General features: G+C 33.8%; 1 protein-coding gene across 1 annotated transcript; it reads left to right on the forward strand.

Moving 5' to 3' along the window:
• The first annotated feature begins 3,898 nt into the window (after positions 1-3,898).
• Positions 3,899-6,016, forward strand: LOC127833720 (nuclear receptor subfamily 1 group D member 2-like). The gene is made up of 3 exons (XM_052359143.1): positions 3,899-4,085; positions 5,065-5,286; positions 5,718-6,016. Exons 1-3 carry the CDS (start codon positions 3,908-3,910, stop codon positions 5,957-5,959), a joined length of 642 nt encoding a protein of 213 aa, XP_052215103.1. The 5' UTR covers positions 3,899-3,907; the 3' UTR covers positions 5,960-6,016.
• The last annotated feature ends 9,428 nt before the right edge of the window (positions 6,017-15,444 follow it).

Below are 15,444 nucleotides of genomic sequence, written 5' to 3' on the forward strand. Positions count from 1 at the left end.
GAATAAACAATGTCGCATTTTTTTGTAAGAGCATCAAACACAAACAAACATGTCAACATCGGCTCACAAACTTATTCTTATGTTAATGTCTGTTTTTCTATTTGTAGATATACTTGTTACAAAATTATTTAAAGCTGATGCTCTGCCTATATAATATGTATCTTTATAAAAGCATACTTAGACAAAGTATTGACTGATAAAAGAAACTCAATATAAAAAAAACTGATAGACAAGTATTATTAAGTATAAACGAGGTAAAACTTTCAATCGATATGTCTTCACTTGTTTATTAACATTGTTTAGCAACCACATTGATTTATTTACACGTTTTAAATAAAAGAATGACGGTTACTATGGTGATGTTCACAGAATCCTGACAAATAATATCACATGAATGTTCTATGTCTAATTGTACTGTAAGCCAAGTTGAATTGTGTTGTTTGTTTACCTTTTTTATGATTTTATACGGGTAAATAATTTAAATAGGACAGACGAATCCTACAGATTACTTAAATATAATTATTTAAGTATGGCTGGACTTCAGATTACTTAAATATAATTATATAAGTATGGCTGGACTTCAGATTACTTAAATATAATTATATAAGTATGGCTGGACTTTCATGATAAGGACATAAAAGGCTTTGAGCAAAAGCGACACAGATATGGACGCCAACGACTTTTTCATCATACGGCATGCGTCAGATGTGGCTCGGTTATTAAAGGAGTCTCATTTGGATCAAACGATCCGAGACATACTGAAAGAGGAAGGCGTCAAACATGCTCCACCAATTAGGATCAGTAGTGTCCGAGCAAACCCCATCACGCAATGTGGCTCCAGGCAGCAGAAATCGAAACAAACTACACTTGGTCAAAATGTTGGTGTTGCAAGTAGTTCTCAAGAAGCTGAATCAGTAGTTGAAAAGGCGCACACTGGAAGGAAACATGCCACTGATCAAGGTAAACCATGTTCATTTACATTCAGATGTATATTTTGTCATTATATTTACCAGCATTGGCAAAGTAGCAAATGATATAACGTTCTTACAAATGTGTTTGTGTGTGTCCCACCCCCACCCCACCGCATCTTGTTTCGGGAGTCCTTTTAATACTGGTCTGTCCGTCTTTCTGTTCATACTTCATTTTATCAGTCCTTGAAACGTGTAGTAGATTTAAGCGTATTGTCGTGCATAAACATCGATTGCTACAATCCTGTCACTTGATGACAGGTTTGGGGTTTGGGAATATTTTATGTAGATATCGAACGGGCAACTTTATTCTAAATTCGTTTTGACTTCATAAGCTAAACATTTCGAAATTATATGCAAATTCTTTTTTATCTTTCAAAATTTAGTCATGCTGTCATTTATCTGTATATAATTATCATTGTGTGATTTAAACCTTCACGAATGAAAAATAGTTTGTAAGTTAAGGCGATCATACAATATTTATTTGTAACGTGCTTCTTTTCTTTTTCGCTGAAATAAATATGTTTATGATAATGCAATCGCTCAAATGCCTTTATTAAATGTTGTAGATTGTAAGTAATGTTGAAAAAGCTTACCATTAAAACAATTTGTTCACTGTTTTGAAGACGATTACAATTTTTATGTCACTGTTTTTTTTTATGACAGCGTTACAGTGAGTTTCCTGAATGAATGGTGCCTTTGAATTTGATGATGCATCGTTTTAGACGACCTAACTTTTTTTTCCAATTTCGTGCACCACCACAGAAAAAACATGAAACTAGAAACGTGCAAAACTGTCGGGGAAAAAGTCACCAAACACGATTAAACACGTTGTCTTCAGTGACGGACTTAGTGGTATTGGTCAAACACCAATCAGGTTTTAAGCGCAACAAGATATTTACATTCGCAGTTCACTTTATTTCTCAGCATAATATTGCATTGCCATCAGTTTTGCATTTTGTAAAAATAAACATGTGGTTTTGCCTATATATATATATAACTAATATATTTTTCAGATAGACCATCTTCTGTAGAAAATCCGTTCAAAAAGCCCATTCCGGCATCGGAGATACCTTCTGTTCCATTACGCACAGAAATAGCAACGGTTTCAAATTCCAAAGAGTTTGAATTTCATGGTATGACAACTTTCTCTATACAAACAATGATTATCATAATAATCATAAGTATCATATGATATGTTCATGTAAACTATTGTGTTAAAACTGAGCCAAATTTAAATAAATTCAGGAACAACGACTGATTCACGGCATATATATATATATATATATATATATATATATATATATATATATATATATATATATATATATATATATATATATATATATATATATATATATATATATATATATATATATATATGTTTGTGTTGTTTGTTTAATGTTTTCCATGTCTTTCATAGACAATCGGCCAATCGATTTGTTGACTCAAGCTTTGATCATTTTTATTTTGTTTTGTGTTGTATGGGTTTTATGCATCTTCCTATATTGAACAGGATATCGGTCTCTTCCTGTAATGATGGTCTGAAGATGTATAATGAGACATCTATGATATTTTCACATTGTCGAACCCACTGTATGGTCTCAGTTATCGCGAAATGATATTCTACAAAAATAGCGCGTTTTGTGAACGTGGTTTGACAATATAATTGGAATTGCAGTGCATGTACATGTGTATTTCCTTCTTTCTGCTACAATTTGTAGGAGTAAATGTTGCATACAAAATTTAAAAGCACATGGCTTTTCGTATGCCGAATACTTAATACATCTACATGTTAGCATTTTGCGGCGATGCATGAGCTTACAAGTATATCGGGGCAATGGAGTATAGGAATAATAATAATCTCTACAAGTATATCGCGGCAATGGAGTATAGGAATAATAATAATCTCGTTTTAATACTTCAATAACAAAATAAATATCTTGATTATATAGCATTTGAAAGTATAAGTATACAGATTAAGAATGAGGAAATGATTGAAATTATAAGTCAAAACGTCCACCAGAATAGTGCAGATGACAAAACCAAGGGTAAGTTTACATTCTTCATAAATAATTTCTGCATTGACTCTTGACGTTTCAGAGATGGAATCAATAATACAGGATATAGTAGCAGCAAAATCAGTAGCGTTTACTGTCGACAAGGAAGCCTCAAAACTTCAGTGCAAAAAGATTGCGAAGTCAATGGTAAGCCGGTTTCAAAGAAAAGACAGATCTCTTCAAAGTCATTGTAAGACTTGGTTGTAAAATTAGAAATAAACATTGAGGTCAAAATAATCAAAGTAATAATTGTATAATAATAAAATAAGTAATAAAAATAACTTAGTAATTACTATACTTGCATAATTGGTTAAAAGGAAAGAATAATTTATTAAAGATGCAAATTCTAATTTGGAACATATATCGCATGCCTCAAATATACTATTCAGATGCTAAGAAAGCTATCCAGCCCTGTCCATTTGAATATAGAAAGAGCTTGTAATCTTATTGGCAATCATGTAAGCTTGATAACTCCCCGATTGTATAGGAAAAGCTGGCCATGGAGGGGATAAGTGATGAACAATACAATTTTTAAGCTTACAATGGCTTGACTTAATATATGTGTTTTAATAATCAATATGAATTTTTCTGATAAGTGAAAATGCGATTGTCGATTAATGTGGAATATAAATGCGCTTATTCCACAACTGTATGGTCATCACTTAGCGTAAAAGGCCTTTGGCTTGACTTCATTTAAGAGATAATATCTGTTTAGTTCGACTTGGAACCACATAATTACGACAAGCAATTACCTCATTAGGGAATAGTATCTCCTAAAAAGAGGTCATGCATATCTAACCTAATGCACTCAGCAAAGCAGTGCTTTAACAATTGCATTACATCTGTAATCATTTTATGTTTCAGAAGCAATCCAACGCGATGGCCGCTGTTATACCGCAAGGTCAGTTTCACATCGCCAATCCCGATAGAAAGTGCGTTCTCGCTACGTCCATCATAAAGTACTTCGAGAAAAGCATAGCCGAGATTGTGAGATTCGCCAAACGCATTCCGGGCTTTACAGACTTGCCCATGGACGATCAGGCAAACCTTATTCGAGGTAAAATACGGACGAACGACAGACAATTTATTCAGACTTAGACAGCAGAACATCATCCTTATACATAAACATAAACTTAATTTCAGTCACGTTACAAGGTACAGCAAATTTAAATTACATTACATTAAACGGCAAGATACACAGACGAATAGGAAACAAATGAGGGCAACAACTACCTATGCCTTAGAGAAATGTATCTAAGAAAGTATTACAAATGTGGTTTTATGATCACAGTTGTTATAGCGAAAACTCCCATGTTACATTTTCCTAGATTAAGATTTTTCTGTCAAATTAAGACAATAGTTTATGGAGATTTTTATATAGATTGGATTTAACCCGAACAAAATAGAGTTATTAAAAAACATGCATATGTCCTCCTTTCCGGACCATTGTGTATTAGTAATGAAAAGATTGGAAACAAATAACATAATGCCAAAAAATATTTGTGTCGATCGTGCCTCCTATTTGATTATTCAATTTACTTCAATTTATTCGACGAATAGAAGAAAGGTTTACACGACGAGAAGACATTTCTAAGACGATTCGGATTAAGTCAACCACACAAAGACACAACATAACATTATATTATATTTGTCCTACAATATTTCTATATAAAAATTGGTAAGAAAATTAAAATATAAGTGTTTAATAGTTGGAAATATTAGCCAAAACAGATTTAATGAACCAACTATAAGATCCGTCAATTGTTCAACGAAAACGTTTATTTAAAACAGTGTTTATATCTTAAAGTATGTGTATACCTGAAGCATCTTTAAAATGAACAAAAATGTTCCATAAGGTGTAGTGGATACTTAGCACAACGAAATAATTATTAAATTGCAACGTTTTCAGAAAGCACCATGCGAATCCGTTCATTACTATTTAACGAAAATAAACTGAAATAAACACACAGATATAAGATAATAAATATACCCTGTTTTGACAGCTATATGTTTATATTACCTTTGCATAATTTCAGGAGCCAGGATTGAGTGTGACTTCATCAGTGGGATTGTGATAGATCCTGACTCAATGATCACAATGTCAGAGGACGGTGAATGGTTCACCCCAGAAGATATCGCCACCATTTTCACCATTGACTTCTGGATGGAGCATGCGAAAATGTCACGCAAGATCGACCAGATGAAAATGACCAGAGAAGAAGTGGCTATTCTGAAAGCGCTGACTGTCTTTTCCCCAGGTAATGCAACGGATATACATATTTGGTTATGTTGTATGTAAGTGTTTTGAAAGAAACGCAAAGAATTTGAAAGCGGTATGTACATGTTTAAGTGTTGATCGTGTCTGTTATCTTGGCAAATTTCCTTAATTACTTGACGGTTCACATGTAACCCTTCGGCTTTCAATAAGCTTACATTTATTACGAAGGAAAGGATTTTAGTATGCGTCCGTCTTATCGTCTGATTTCCACCTCTTATAATGTGAGTGCATCGAATACATTGTGTATATCGTTGATCTTATATTAAACAGTTTTTTATATGTCTCCTTTACATATGTCATTTTTATATAATTTAATAATGAGTATGAAATGTGATCAATGTGTATATGTATTAAATCGATACAAAATAAATGATGTATTCGATTATTATTTTATCTGTGTTGTTTTTGTAGATCGTTGCATCATTTCTGAGACATCTAAAGTATCGAACATCCAAGACACGCTGCTGAGGTGCCTAAATTATCAAGTGAGCAAGAGTTATAAACGTCCGGCTGTGAGACTGGGACAATTGTTTGCACTTCTGACTTCCCTCAGATCGATAACGGACGCGGGTACGAAAGAACTTAAGAAAATGTTTATTGAGTTTCCATCTATGACAAAGGGAAGTATTGCTGAGGAAGTAATGGATGAATAAAAATGAATATTTATGAGCCGTGCTCAGTGAAAAGTGGGTTTAATGCATGTACGTAATGTGTCGTCTCAGATAAGTACAGAATCAGGGACGACACTTTTCGCCTCATCTAGATTTTTGCTATGAAGACATTTTTTTTAAATACCATAAAAGCGAAAAGTTTCGTCCCTGGTAAGCCTGTGGGGATTTCACAGACTAATCTGAGAGGACACTTTACGCACATGCATTAAACACCTTTTTCTCAGAGCGAGGCTCATAAATATGTAAATCACACGTGCATTATACAATTTTAAAGTACCGGTATATTTGTTTTATTTTTAATCGTTATTGACAAAAAATAACAAATATATGTGTAAAGTTTCACGATGCTATAGGTACATTAATGTTTCACGATGCTTTAGGTACATTAATGTTTCACGATGCTTTAGGTACATTAATATTTCACGATGCTTTAGGTACATTAATGTTTCACGATGCTTTAGGTACATTAATATTTCACGATGCTTTAGGTACATTAATGTTTCACGATGCTTTAGGTACATTAATATTTCACGATGCTTTAGGTACATTAATGTTTCACGATGCTTTAGGTACATTAATATTTCACGATACTTTAGGTACATTAATATTTCACGATGCTTTAGGTACATTAATATTTCACGATGCTTTAGGTACATTAATATTTCACGATACTTTAGGTACATTAATATTTCACGATGCTTTAGGTACATTAATGTTTCACGATGCTTTAGGTACATTAATGTTTCACGATGCTTTAGGTACATTAAAGTTTCACGATGCTTTAGGTACATTAATGTTTCACGATGCTTTAGGTACATTAATGTTTCACGATGCTTTAGGTACATTAATGTTTCACGATGCTTTAGGTACATTAATGTTTCACGATGCTTTAGGTATATTAAAGTTTCGATTTAGAACATGAGATGCCTATTTGATACTTCGGACATTCAGCTACAAACGACTCAGAAAAGTAAATTAAAATGCTGCATGGTCGGAGAGAGATATTAATGCAATATGTGGGGCGTCTGTATTTCCTGTCAGTTATAAGGGAAAAAAAATTCATTAATTACGAATTTAACGTTTATCAATTGACTAGGTACGCTTATGTTCGGTTGTAATGAATAAGCTGTTACGAGTATAACTACATTTGACCTTAACGGTACGGCATAGTTTCTAACTTACCCGATGTAAATCCGTCGTATATTTCGAGTCCGCGCCAAATCCGAAACACTTATGAAATGTCGATGACAAGTTTATGAAATTTCTTTATAAGGCGGAAATATGCATATTCTTCATCAAATGTTCAGGGAGTTATTATCCTTTGACTAATTTTGCGTTCCCAAGTGAAATATCGGACATAACTAATCCTCATGACCGTTTTATAGTTTAAAGTCGCCATTCAGCTGTAGAAAGTGTGCCCGCCTATTGATTTAGAGGTCGTGGATTCGATCCATATCGTGGGAATGAGCTTTTAATGTTTAAAGACGCAAAATACTCCCCCACCCCTCTCAATAAGCATTTGGCTTTTGATGAAATCGAGCTCAAATAAATATGTTGTAACTATGTTTAAATTAACGAATTAGGTAAAACGTAATATGCATCAGCCTTCTAGGATAGAATTACTAGTGTTGTCAAGTTGTTCCGATCTCATGATTTTCAGGAAGTTATTGCTCATTTATTAATATTATGGCGTGTTATTTTGTGTGCTTGCTAGCAATTTTAAGAATGTGCGTATTGGTACTGTCATTAAATGGTGGATATGCGCATTTTGTCAGATCGCTCGACTTGGTTTATTTTAAGGGAATTATCGCACACTCCAGATCTTTGACAATTATGATCTGAATTCGATGACATTTTGTGTCCAGCATCTATTAAGAATGGTCATGCAAAATTTGCCATTAAATTATTATCAGTTGATAAATAACTTGATATCGTTCATATTTATTTCCGCCCGAAATCTTTGAAGCTAATAAATGACTTTAATTTAACGGCATAAGTATTATCCCACGTAGACACATGCATATTTGGAGATTGTTCCATGTTGAAGATTGTTCAAGGAAGTATTATCTTTGATTTTTTTTTACATTTTATAATTAATTGTTCATTTTCGAAAACTAATGATAACAGTTTGATAAAACTGTACATGTAATATCTTATATTGTGAGCATGTGCACATTTCCAGGTAGTTCCGATTGAATGATTTGTTCAGGAAGTGATTGCCATTGGATTACTGCACATAACCAGGTAGTTCTGATTGAATGATTTGTTCCGGAGGTGATTGCCATTGGATTACTCGAAAATCATTACAGCTAGATCATAAAAACACATAGTGTTCTTTTAGCGTGTACCAGCATCTTTTCTCATGGTTAATTCGTTGTAAGAAAATTGCATTGCTGTGAAATTCGATAAAATGTATTAGCCGAATTCAATTACAGTTTTAACTAGCTTCCCTACTAAGGGGTCTTGCGCATATGGTTAACTTTTTCTAGTCGTTTGAGCTTTCATAGAGTAGTATTGTCATTTTCGTGTTAAAATATTTTTAATTTATTCACACTTCGACAAGAAGCAACGGGAGCATTCACAAGTTTCATAAATATTCGTGTTTAGCTTTAGGGTTTGTATACATCATTTTATGATTTTTTTACCATGGTCCGTTCGAAATAGGATGACAAGCCACTAAACGTGACGTGAAGTAAGTAACGCATCGAAAATTGAAAATTGCGTGTAGTTACATTTAGATTGTCTCTCCCCCCCACACACACACACACACTAACACATGCAGCTGCTTGCTTATAAAATTATCTCTTCACTACTGAAGAGGCTACAGTTGAACACTGTTAATAAATAATTGTTAATAATTGAATTACCTTTATATTCCACTTTCATTCGTTGTTATCAACCATGCACATATTTGAGGCATTATTAAATGTGTCGATATTATATATAATGGTGTCTTTATGTAGTCCGATTTGTTTGACTTACATTTTTTTAATTCGTACTCCATGTGTACTTTGTATTAAACAATATGTTACTATAAATTTATAATGGTTCTGGTATATATATTTCTTATTTAAATTTCGGGATCGTTGCATTGTTATGTCAGACTATGACAAAAAATAAAATTATTAACATAAAAACAACATGATACTTATGGCACTAATGTTGTTGTTATATTGATTTTTTGTTTTGTCATTGATGATTTGTAAACTACGAACAGTCTATATCCATAGCATCATGATTATCTTGAAAACATGAACTTGATTCATGACTGGATATCATGTCAGACTTTTACCGAAATAGTTATACCGGATCACAGCGCATGCGAAAGCGGTACTTATTCACGGTGAGATTACCACAACTATTCCGCTCACCGTCGAAATTTTATACTTCTTACAAAAGCTCCGCATCCTTCTGTCAAAAACATGGCCGCGAACTTTTTGGCGAGTCCAGAAATCAATGAAAAAACGAGAAAAGAAGGTAGGTTGGTAATAAAATGATATTCCATCGAACGAAGTATATATTTTACATCTAATTGCCGTTTACCGCATCAAAATTGAGTCGCTATTAACTTCAAGCTAGTGAAAACAATTTGAGCATGTCGTGAAAGAAGTGACTTTCATGACGCGAAAAATCGTATTTTTGCAGATTAGTAACCCTTTAAATGAAAGATTTTTGTTAAACGGTATTTTATGGTAGAAGAATAAATTAACAACATATTATGGCATGCTTTATTGAGTATAACTGTGATTTGTACATTTACTTGTGTTAGCAAGTATGCACCGCTCAACACTGACATTATAGAAATATGAACATCGCTCAACAATGTCCGTAAAAGCACCGCATCTTTATGATTTTTGGCACCGTTTTATTCTGATCTGTTTTCTTTTAGAAGGAAGAGACGTTCAAATTTATGTTTGAACAATCCAAATAACAAGAAAAGGTGACTTTTTCCTCCTGGTGCTGAAGATGATACCAGCGCATCTCCAGGCGACCGTCAAACGACATGTACCAGTTCGACGTCTGTCATAGAGACACCATATGATCAGTGCCGCCCAGTCTTTCATGACAATCTTGTAAATGCTCCACAGAAACGAAAAAACAAAAAAGCAAGGGCATCAAGAAAAAAATTATTTTAAAATAGCAGTTTAGAAAACATGACTGAAAAAGTGACACAGCTATAACCAGGTTTTCTTCAAAAATTACACTAGATTATTCCACATGAGACTTGAACATGTACCGTCCAGGTACTGGAAAACAATTGATCCCGATGAACCTTTTCGGTGCAAGCATGCCATCATTTTCAAGATCAATTCTGGGACAGGTAACTTTGATAAAGGAAGATAATCGTAAATAAATTCAGCTCACGATGGCTCATTCTAGCACATCATTTAAAACCATGTGAAAGAAGTAAGCGTTGCCACGAATTTCAGTTACACGGGATATAAATACGGTGTTTATAATCAGTGTTGCGCGATGCATCGATATTTATGTAAGTGATGTACTTTTTCACCAAAAAATTAGGCCTTTAAAAGATATTGAAACAAACAGGTTCGTATGGCATGTTTGTTTTATATATACAATGATTTAAGCCTGTCACATCAGGTCTGAAACATCAACAATCATCGGATTATTACATTTTTCTCACAAGTACGAATGGTGTCGAGCGCGACACGACATTTTGTAAACACTATTTCAAAGTCATGCTAAATATTTCAGGACTGGTAAACTTTTAAATAGACAACATATTGGTTCAGAAATTCGATGGAGTGCTTCGGAAGTGGCAATCATTTTGCAGTGTCTTATAATAAAATATTGTGTCACCCGGTTACCTGATATTGCTTCGTCCGCCATGTTTCTTTTCGTCAGAAGGATACGGAGCTTTTGTCACAAGTATAAAATATCGACGTTGAGCGGAATAGATGTGGTAATCGCCCTATCAGCGTGTTATTGTATTGTTTAAACATAACTTCTACTATTAACTTTTTCCGCGCCAGCACAAAATTCTTTGGAAACTTTTATCTTTCCTTTTGAAACGATAAAAAAATGTGTCTATAAAACCAATTAACGCCGCGATTTAACAAATATGTAAAAAAATACAGTTTTATCTTTGAAAAAATATCGAAAGGACCCTCGATATGCCCATTTAAAACTACATCGACGTTGTGTTTTATTTCGGATTTTATTACAATTTGGTTGATGATAAGTATTAAAATTAGATCGGCTTCTGTGCAACAAAAGAGCAACATGTGTTATTTACATCGATTTGACCTTGTTTGTTTCATAAAAAGAATCCATAAAACAGACTATTGTAGCAGCCAATTTATTGACTGTCACATAAGCTGTGCTGCCTTAGCTTGTAAGGTCAATTGTAAGCAGATAAAGAACGGATCAGAAAACGCAAGAGCCTTTTATAGTCAACAAGGTGAAAAGGCCATGAAGAAATTATTTTTTATTAAAAAATGAATATCAGATTTCAATAAATGCTGTTTTAATAGTATGTTTGTAAACTTCAAAAGTGTTGCATATGGTAACCAGACTGTTATATAAGATGCCAAAATCTTGCAAATCGCAAACAGGTATACGGCTAGATTTGGCCGTTATTTTGGCCTTACATTCAAAACGGCATACGTAAATGGTAATTTTGTGACATTTTAATCCTTTATCCCCTAGTTACCTCTGTTGACGGTTACCAATGCGGAAGTTACGCATGTGAAAATACGGGTTTTGAACTGGTTTGCAAGAAATAGATAGTGTTGTTGAAAATGGCCGACGATGGGCTCAGAGGCGAGGTGAATGCAGCCCAGTGTTTTACAAAAAAAGCAATTCTAGATGTTTTCATTAACTGGTTTATTAACATGGTTCGCGGTTCTTGATTTCTGGAGGAATGGACATTCCATCTCTAATCAAGACGGCCGAGGCGCTAACAACTGTGTATTGTCCGTCGTTATAGGGCTTGGTCGTGAAGTTAGTACAGAGTGGAAATGAAAACATATAGAACGATTGTGTTTGGCAATTTAATACGACATGACATTTTACATCGATAACACTAAACAAAGGTCGACCATCTTCAATGTCATCATTTAAGCTCGTTAAATCACTTATACGCTAGAAACGCTAGCCATACAGACGATTAATAAGAAAGAGACTTTTAATAAGAAAGCTGAAATGATTTGATAAGTTCTTGATGTGCTTAAGTTATCAAATAACGTTTTATTCAAGCTAGACTGATATTACTGAGTGACATGGGTAAAATGCTAATCGTCTTTATAATAATTTCTCCATGTTTAATGATTAAGTTTAAATTCTATTAAAAATATCGGCATTTTTTCTCAGCTAATACAGTTTGCAAGATAAAAATGGCATAAAAGGCTATTAAGGTTATGCTAATGACCAAATTTTCCCGACCCATGGGTATAGAAATAGTCTTTTAATAATAATTGCGTTTGTTCTATTTTTTTGTAAACTTTAATGAAATATGCCACAATCAATTACCTTCAACTTCCAAACGTCAAACAAAAAATTAAACAAAACTGTTTAATGTTTAGTTACCGACTATTGAATGTTTAATCATAATACATTATAATTTATCTATGGCTAATCTCGCTTCTTTCGCGAATTTTTTCAAGGAGACAGCTCCTACAAAACGTGTTTTCGGGAATGCGAAAATGGTATATTATCAATGATTGAAGTTGTAGCCAGAGAAGACATTGGCAATTAAACCTTTATCCAAAAATGGGCTATCGAACGGGTAACTGATTGAGAGATGGTCTATTGAATAAGCCAACGATGAAGATATGGACTGGAAGGGTAAACGAAGAAGACATTGATTTATTTTATGCTTTCCTGTGGTTTATAGAGAAATATCAGTGAATTAAAACAGATAATTTCACGGTTTCAAACAGTGAAAATAATTAACAGTGAAAATTATCGATAATTTTCACTGTTTACTGTGAAATTACGTCATTTGTTGGACAAAATTATACCAGTGAAATTCTTTAGTTAAACTCTTTAACAATGTATATAAACTGTGAGAAAAAGCCTTAAATACAAAGAAAATGTGTTTGATTCAGTGGAATATCGAATTATCGAATACTCGTGATTATAGAAAATATAAATTTTCACTTGTGGCTGCGCCACTCGTGAAAATATTATTTTCTATATTCACTCGTGAATTAAAATCGATAATCCACCGAATCCAACAAATATTCTCTATGACATTTATGATACCTCAAGGAGTAATGTTCGATTGCGTCGCTAACTGAAGTAGATATTGTCTATTTAACGGGTAGCTAAAGAAGCAATTTACGAAACGAAAATGTTTATTTGTGAATGTAGTAGACAATTTCTGCAATATAATAGACTTAGAAGTATTTTATGTTAATTATATTCATTCCCCTAAATATAATCTTAGTTCTGACTACAGTACCTGGGCCTTTTGACATAATGTTTCATTTTGATAACATACGATCTGCATTAAGTTGATATGATCTAATAGGAAATTGCACATGCATGCAAGTAAATGCAAGACTTTGTTGATAACAGAATTCATTGTATACCTGCCACCAATACATATTGTATTCAACATTCAATGTTTAGAAACTGGTTTTTGCTATAACGTTTTCTGTTTCAGTATCATATAAGAAGCCAGAACACGTTGTATTGCCAATATAAATGTTAAACCAGCATTCGAAATTCTCATTACACTGGGCCGTACGCAGGAATTGTTGACTGGGAGGACAAACCGGGATGGGTGCGGGAGGGGTCTCCCCTCCCTATTTTTTTTTTGCATTATATTGTTTTCAAGGTGAATGTTTATGCTTAAACAATCTAAGTTTGTGACATAAATTTATGGAATATAACATTAAAATCAGCACTTTGCTGAAGTCTAAAGCTTTAAACATTTTTTTAAAATTCACACCAATTTCTAAAGCTTTAGATTTAATGAACGTATGATGTTTCATATAGAAGGAAAGCAAACTTTGAAACTCAAAAACCTTTGATACATCATTAAGAAATGTGTCATAAAATATGACTTACATATAACGGTAATAGTATTTTTGTCTTTGAATTCAAATCTCCTTTAAAGTTTCATATTCCTAATTAAATGTTTATCATCCATTACACTTTTATTTTCACCATCATGAACACAGATAAACCATCACAATCGTCTACAACTCCGGCATTAGATTGGACTTACAACATTTCTCTATAATAACCTTTTGCTGATTTTTGGTATGTGAGTCTACCTACATGACCTACAGAAGAAGTGTGAAATTCGTTCCAGTCATTGATATTTGACGAAGGTATTTTCTCAATAAAAACCGTTTTCCGGAGTTTCTTCACAAAACTCTTTAAGATATTGAGCTGATTTTTATGCCCCCGGTAAGATGGCATATAGAAGTCGATCGGTTCGTCCATCCGTCTGTCCGGCATTTCATTTTCCGCACTTTTTTCAAAACGCTTCAAAATAATGATCTGATATTTGGTGTGTGAGTCTAACTACATGACTTACAGATGAAGTATGAGTTTCGTTCCGGTCAATTGATTTTTGGCGAAGTTATGGACCTTGGACTTAGACAAAGAAACTTACCGGTTTAAATTAATGACAATTATCCATATCACCTTTCTAATTGCTTTCAACATTTCACAATTATTAACGTCAGCAATTTTCAGACAAGTACATTAACGCCAATTCCCCCTGTTTTTAAGGAACATTACAACAGACCTGATCTTTTGAGGGAAAGTGTACTTTTGGCCCTTTGATAGAAGAAAAAAATGTTGTCGGCCTATTATTAAAAAAACTTTCATTACTCGAAAATGGAGGGGTGGGGCAGGCCCCAGGGCCTGGGTACGGGGTACACATAATTTTTTACGTGATATTAAAATGTGATATGATTTGGAACTTAAAGAAAAACATGCAAAAAAGGTAAATATAACAAGCGCTCCGCGGTCGGAAACGGATGCCTCCCAAACAGGGCCTTGACACAAGATTTTTTGCAACAAAACTGATCATAAGAGTTAATCTTTTCATATAAGTTTGACTAAGCCATTGATGACATACCGAACGGAAACGATTTTAACACATTATGTCTTTATGTCACTTAATGTCACCGTGACCTTGACCTTTGAAGTAGACCACAATTTCAATAAGGGTCATCTACTGCCCAAGGCCAATGCACATGTGAAGTATCAAGCCAAACTGCCAATTCGTTTACGTGTTATTGATTGGAGACGATTTTCCCCCTAATTGTAAAAGTGACCTTGACCTTTGACCTAGTGACCCCAATTTCAATAGGGATCATTTACTGTCCAAGGCCAATGCACATGGGAAGTATCGAGCTTGTCGGTGAATCAGTTGACAAGTTATTGATTGAAAACAAGTTCATACTTAGTGTGGCCGTGATCTTGACCTTAGACCTCGTGACCCTAATTTCAATAGGGGACATCTACTGTCCAACGCCAATGAA

The sequence above is a fragment of the Dreissena polymorpha genome, chromosome 6 (genome assembly GCF_020536995.1).
Source record: "Dreissena polymorpha isolate Duluth1 chromosome 6, UMN_Dpol_1.0, whole genome shotgun sequence".
NCBI lineage: Eukaryota > Metazoa > Mollusca > Bivalvia > Myida > Dreissenidae > Dreissena > Dreissena polymorpha.

Coding starts and splice junctions, on each gene's coding strand:
- LOC127833720 (XM_052359143.1), top strand. CDS start 3,908: ATGGCCGCTGTTATACCGCAAGGTCAGTTTCACATCGCCAATCCCGAT. Junction 4,086..5,064: donor TCAGGCAAACCTTATTCGAG/GTAAAATACGGA, acceptor GCATAATTTCAG/GAGCCAGGATTGAGTGTGAC. Junction 5,287..5,717: donor GCTGACTGTCTTTTCCCCAG/GTAATGCAACGG, acceptor TTGTTTTTGTAG/ATCGTTGCATCATTTCTGAG.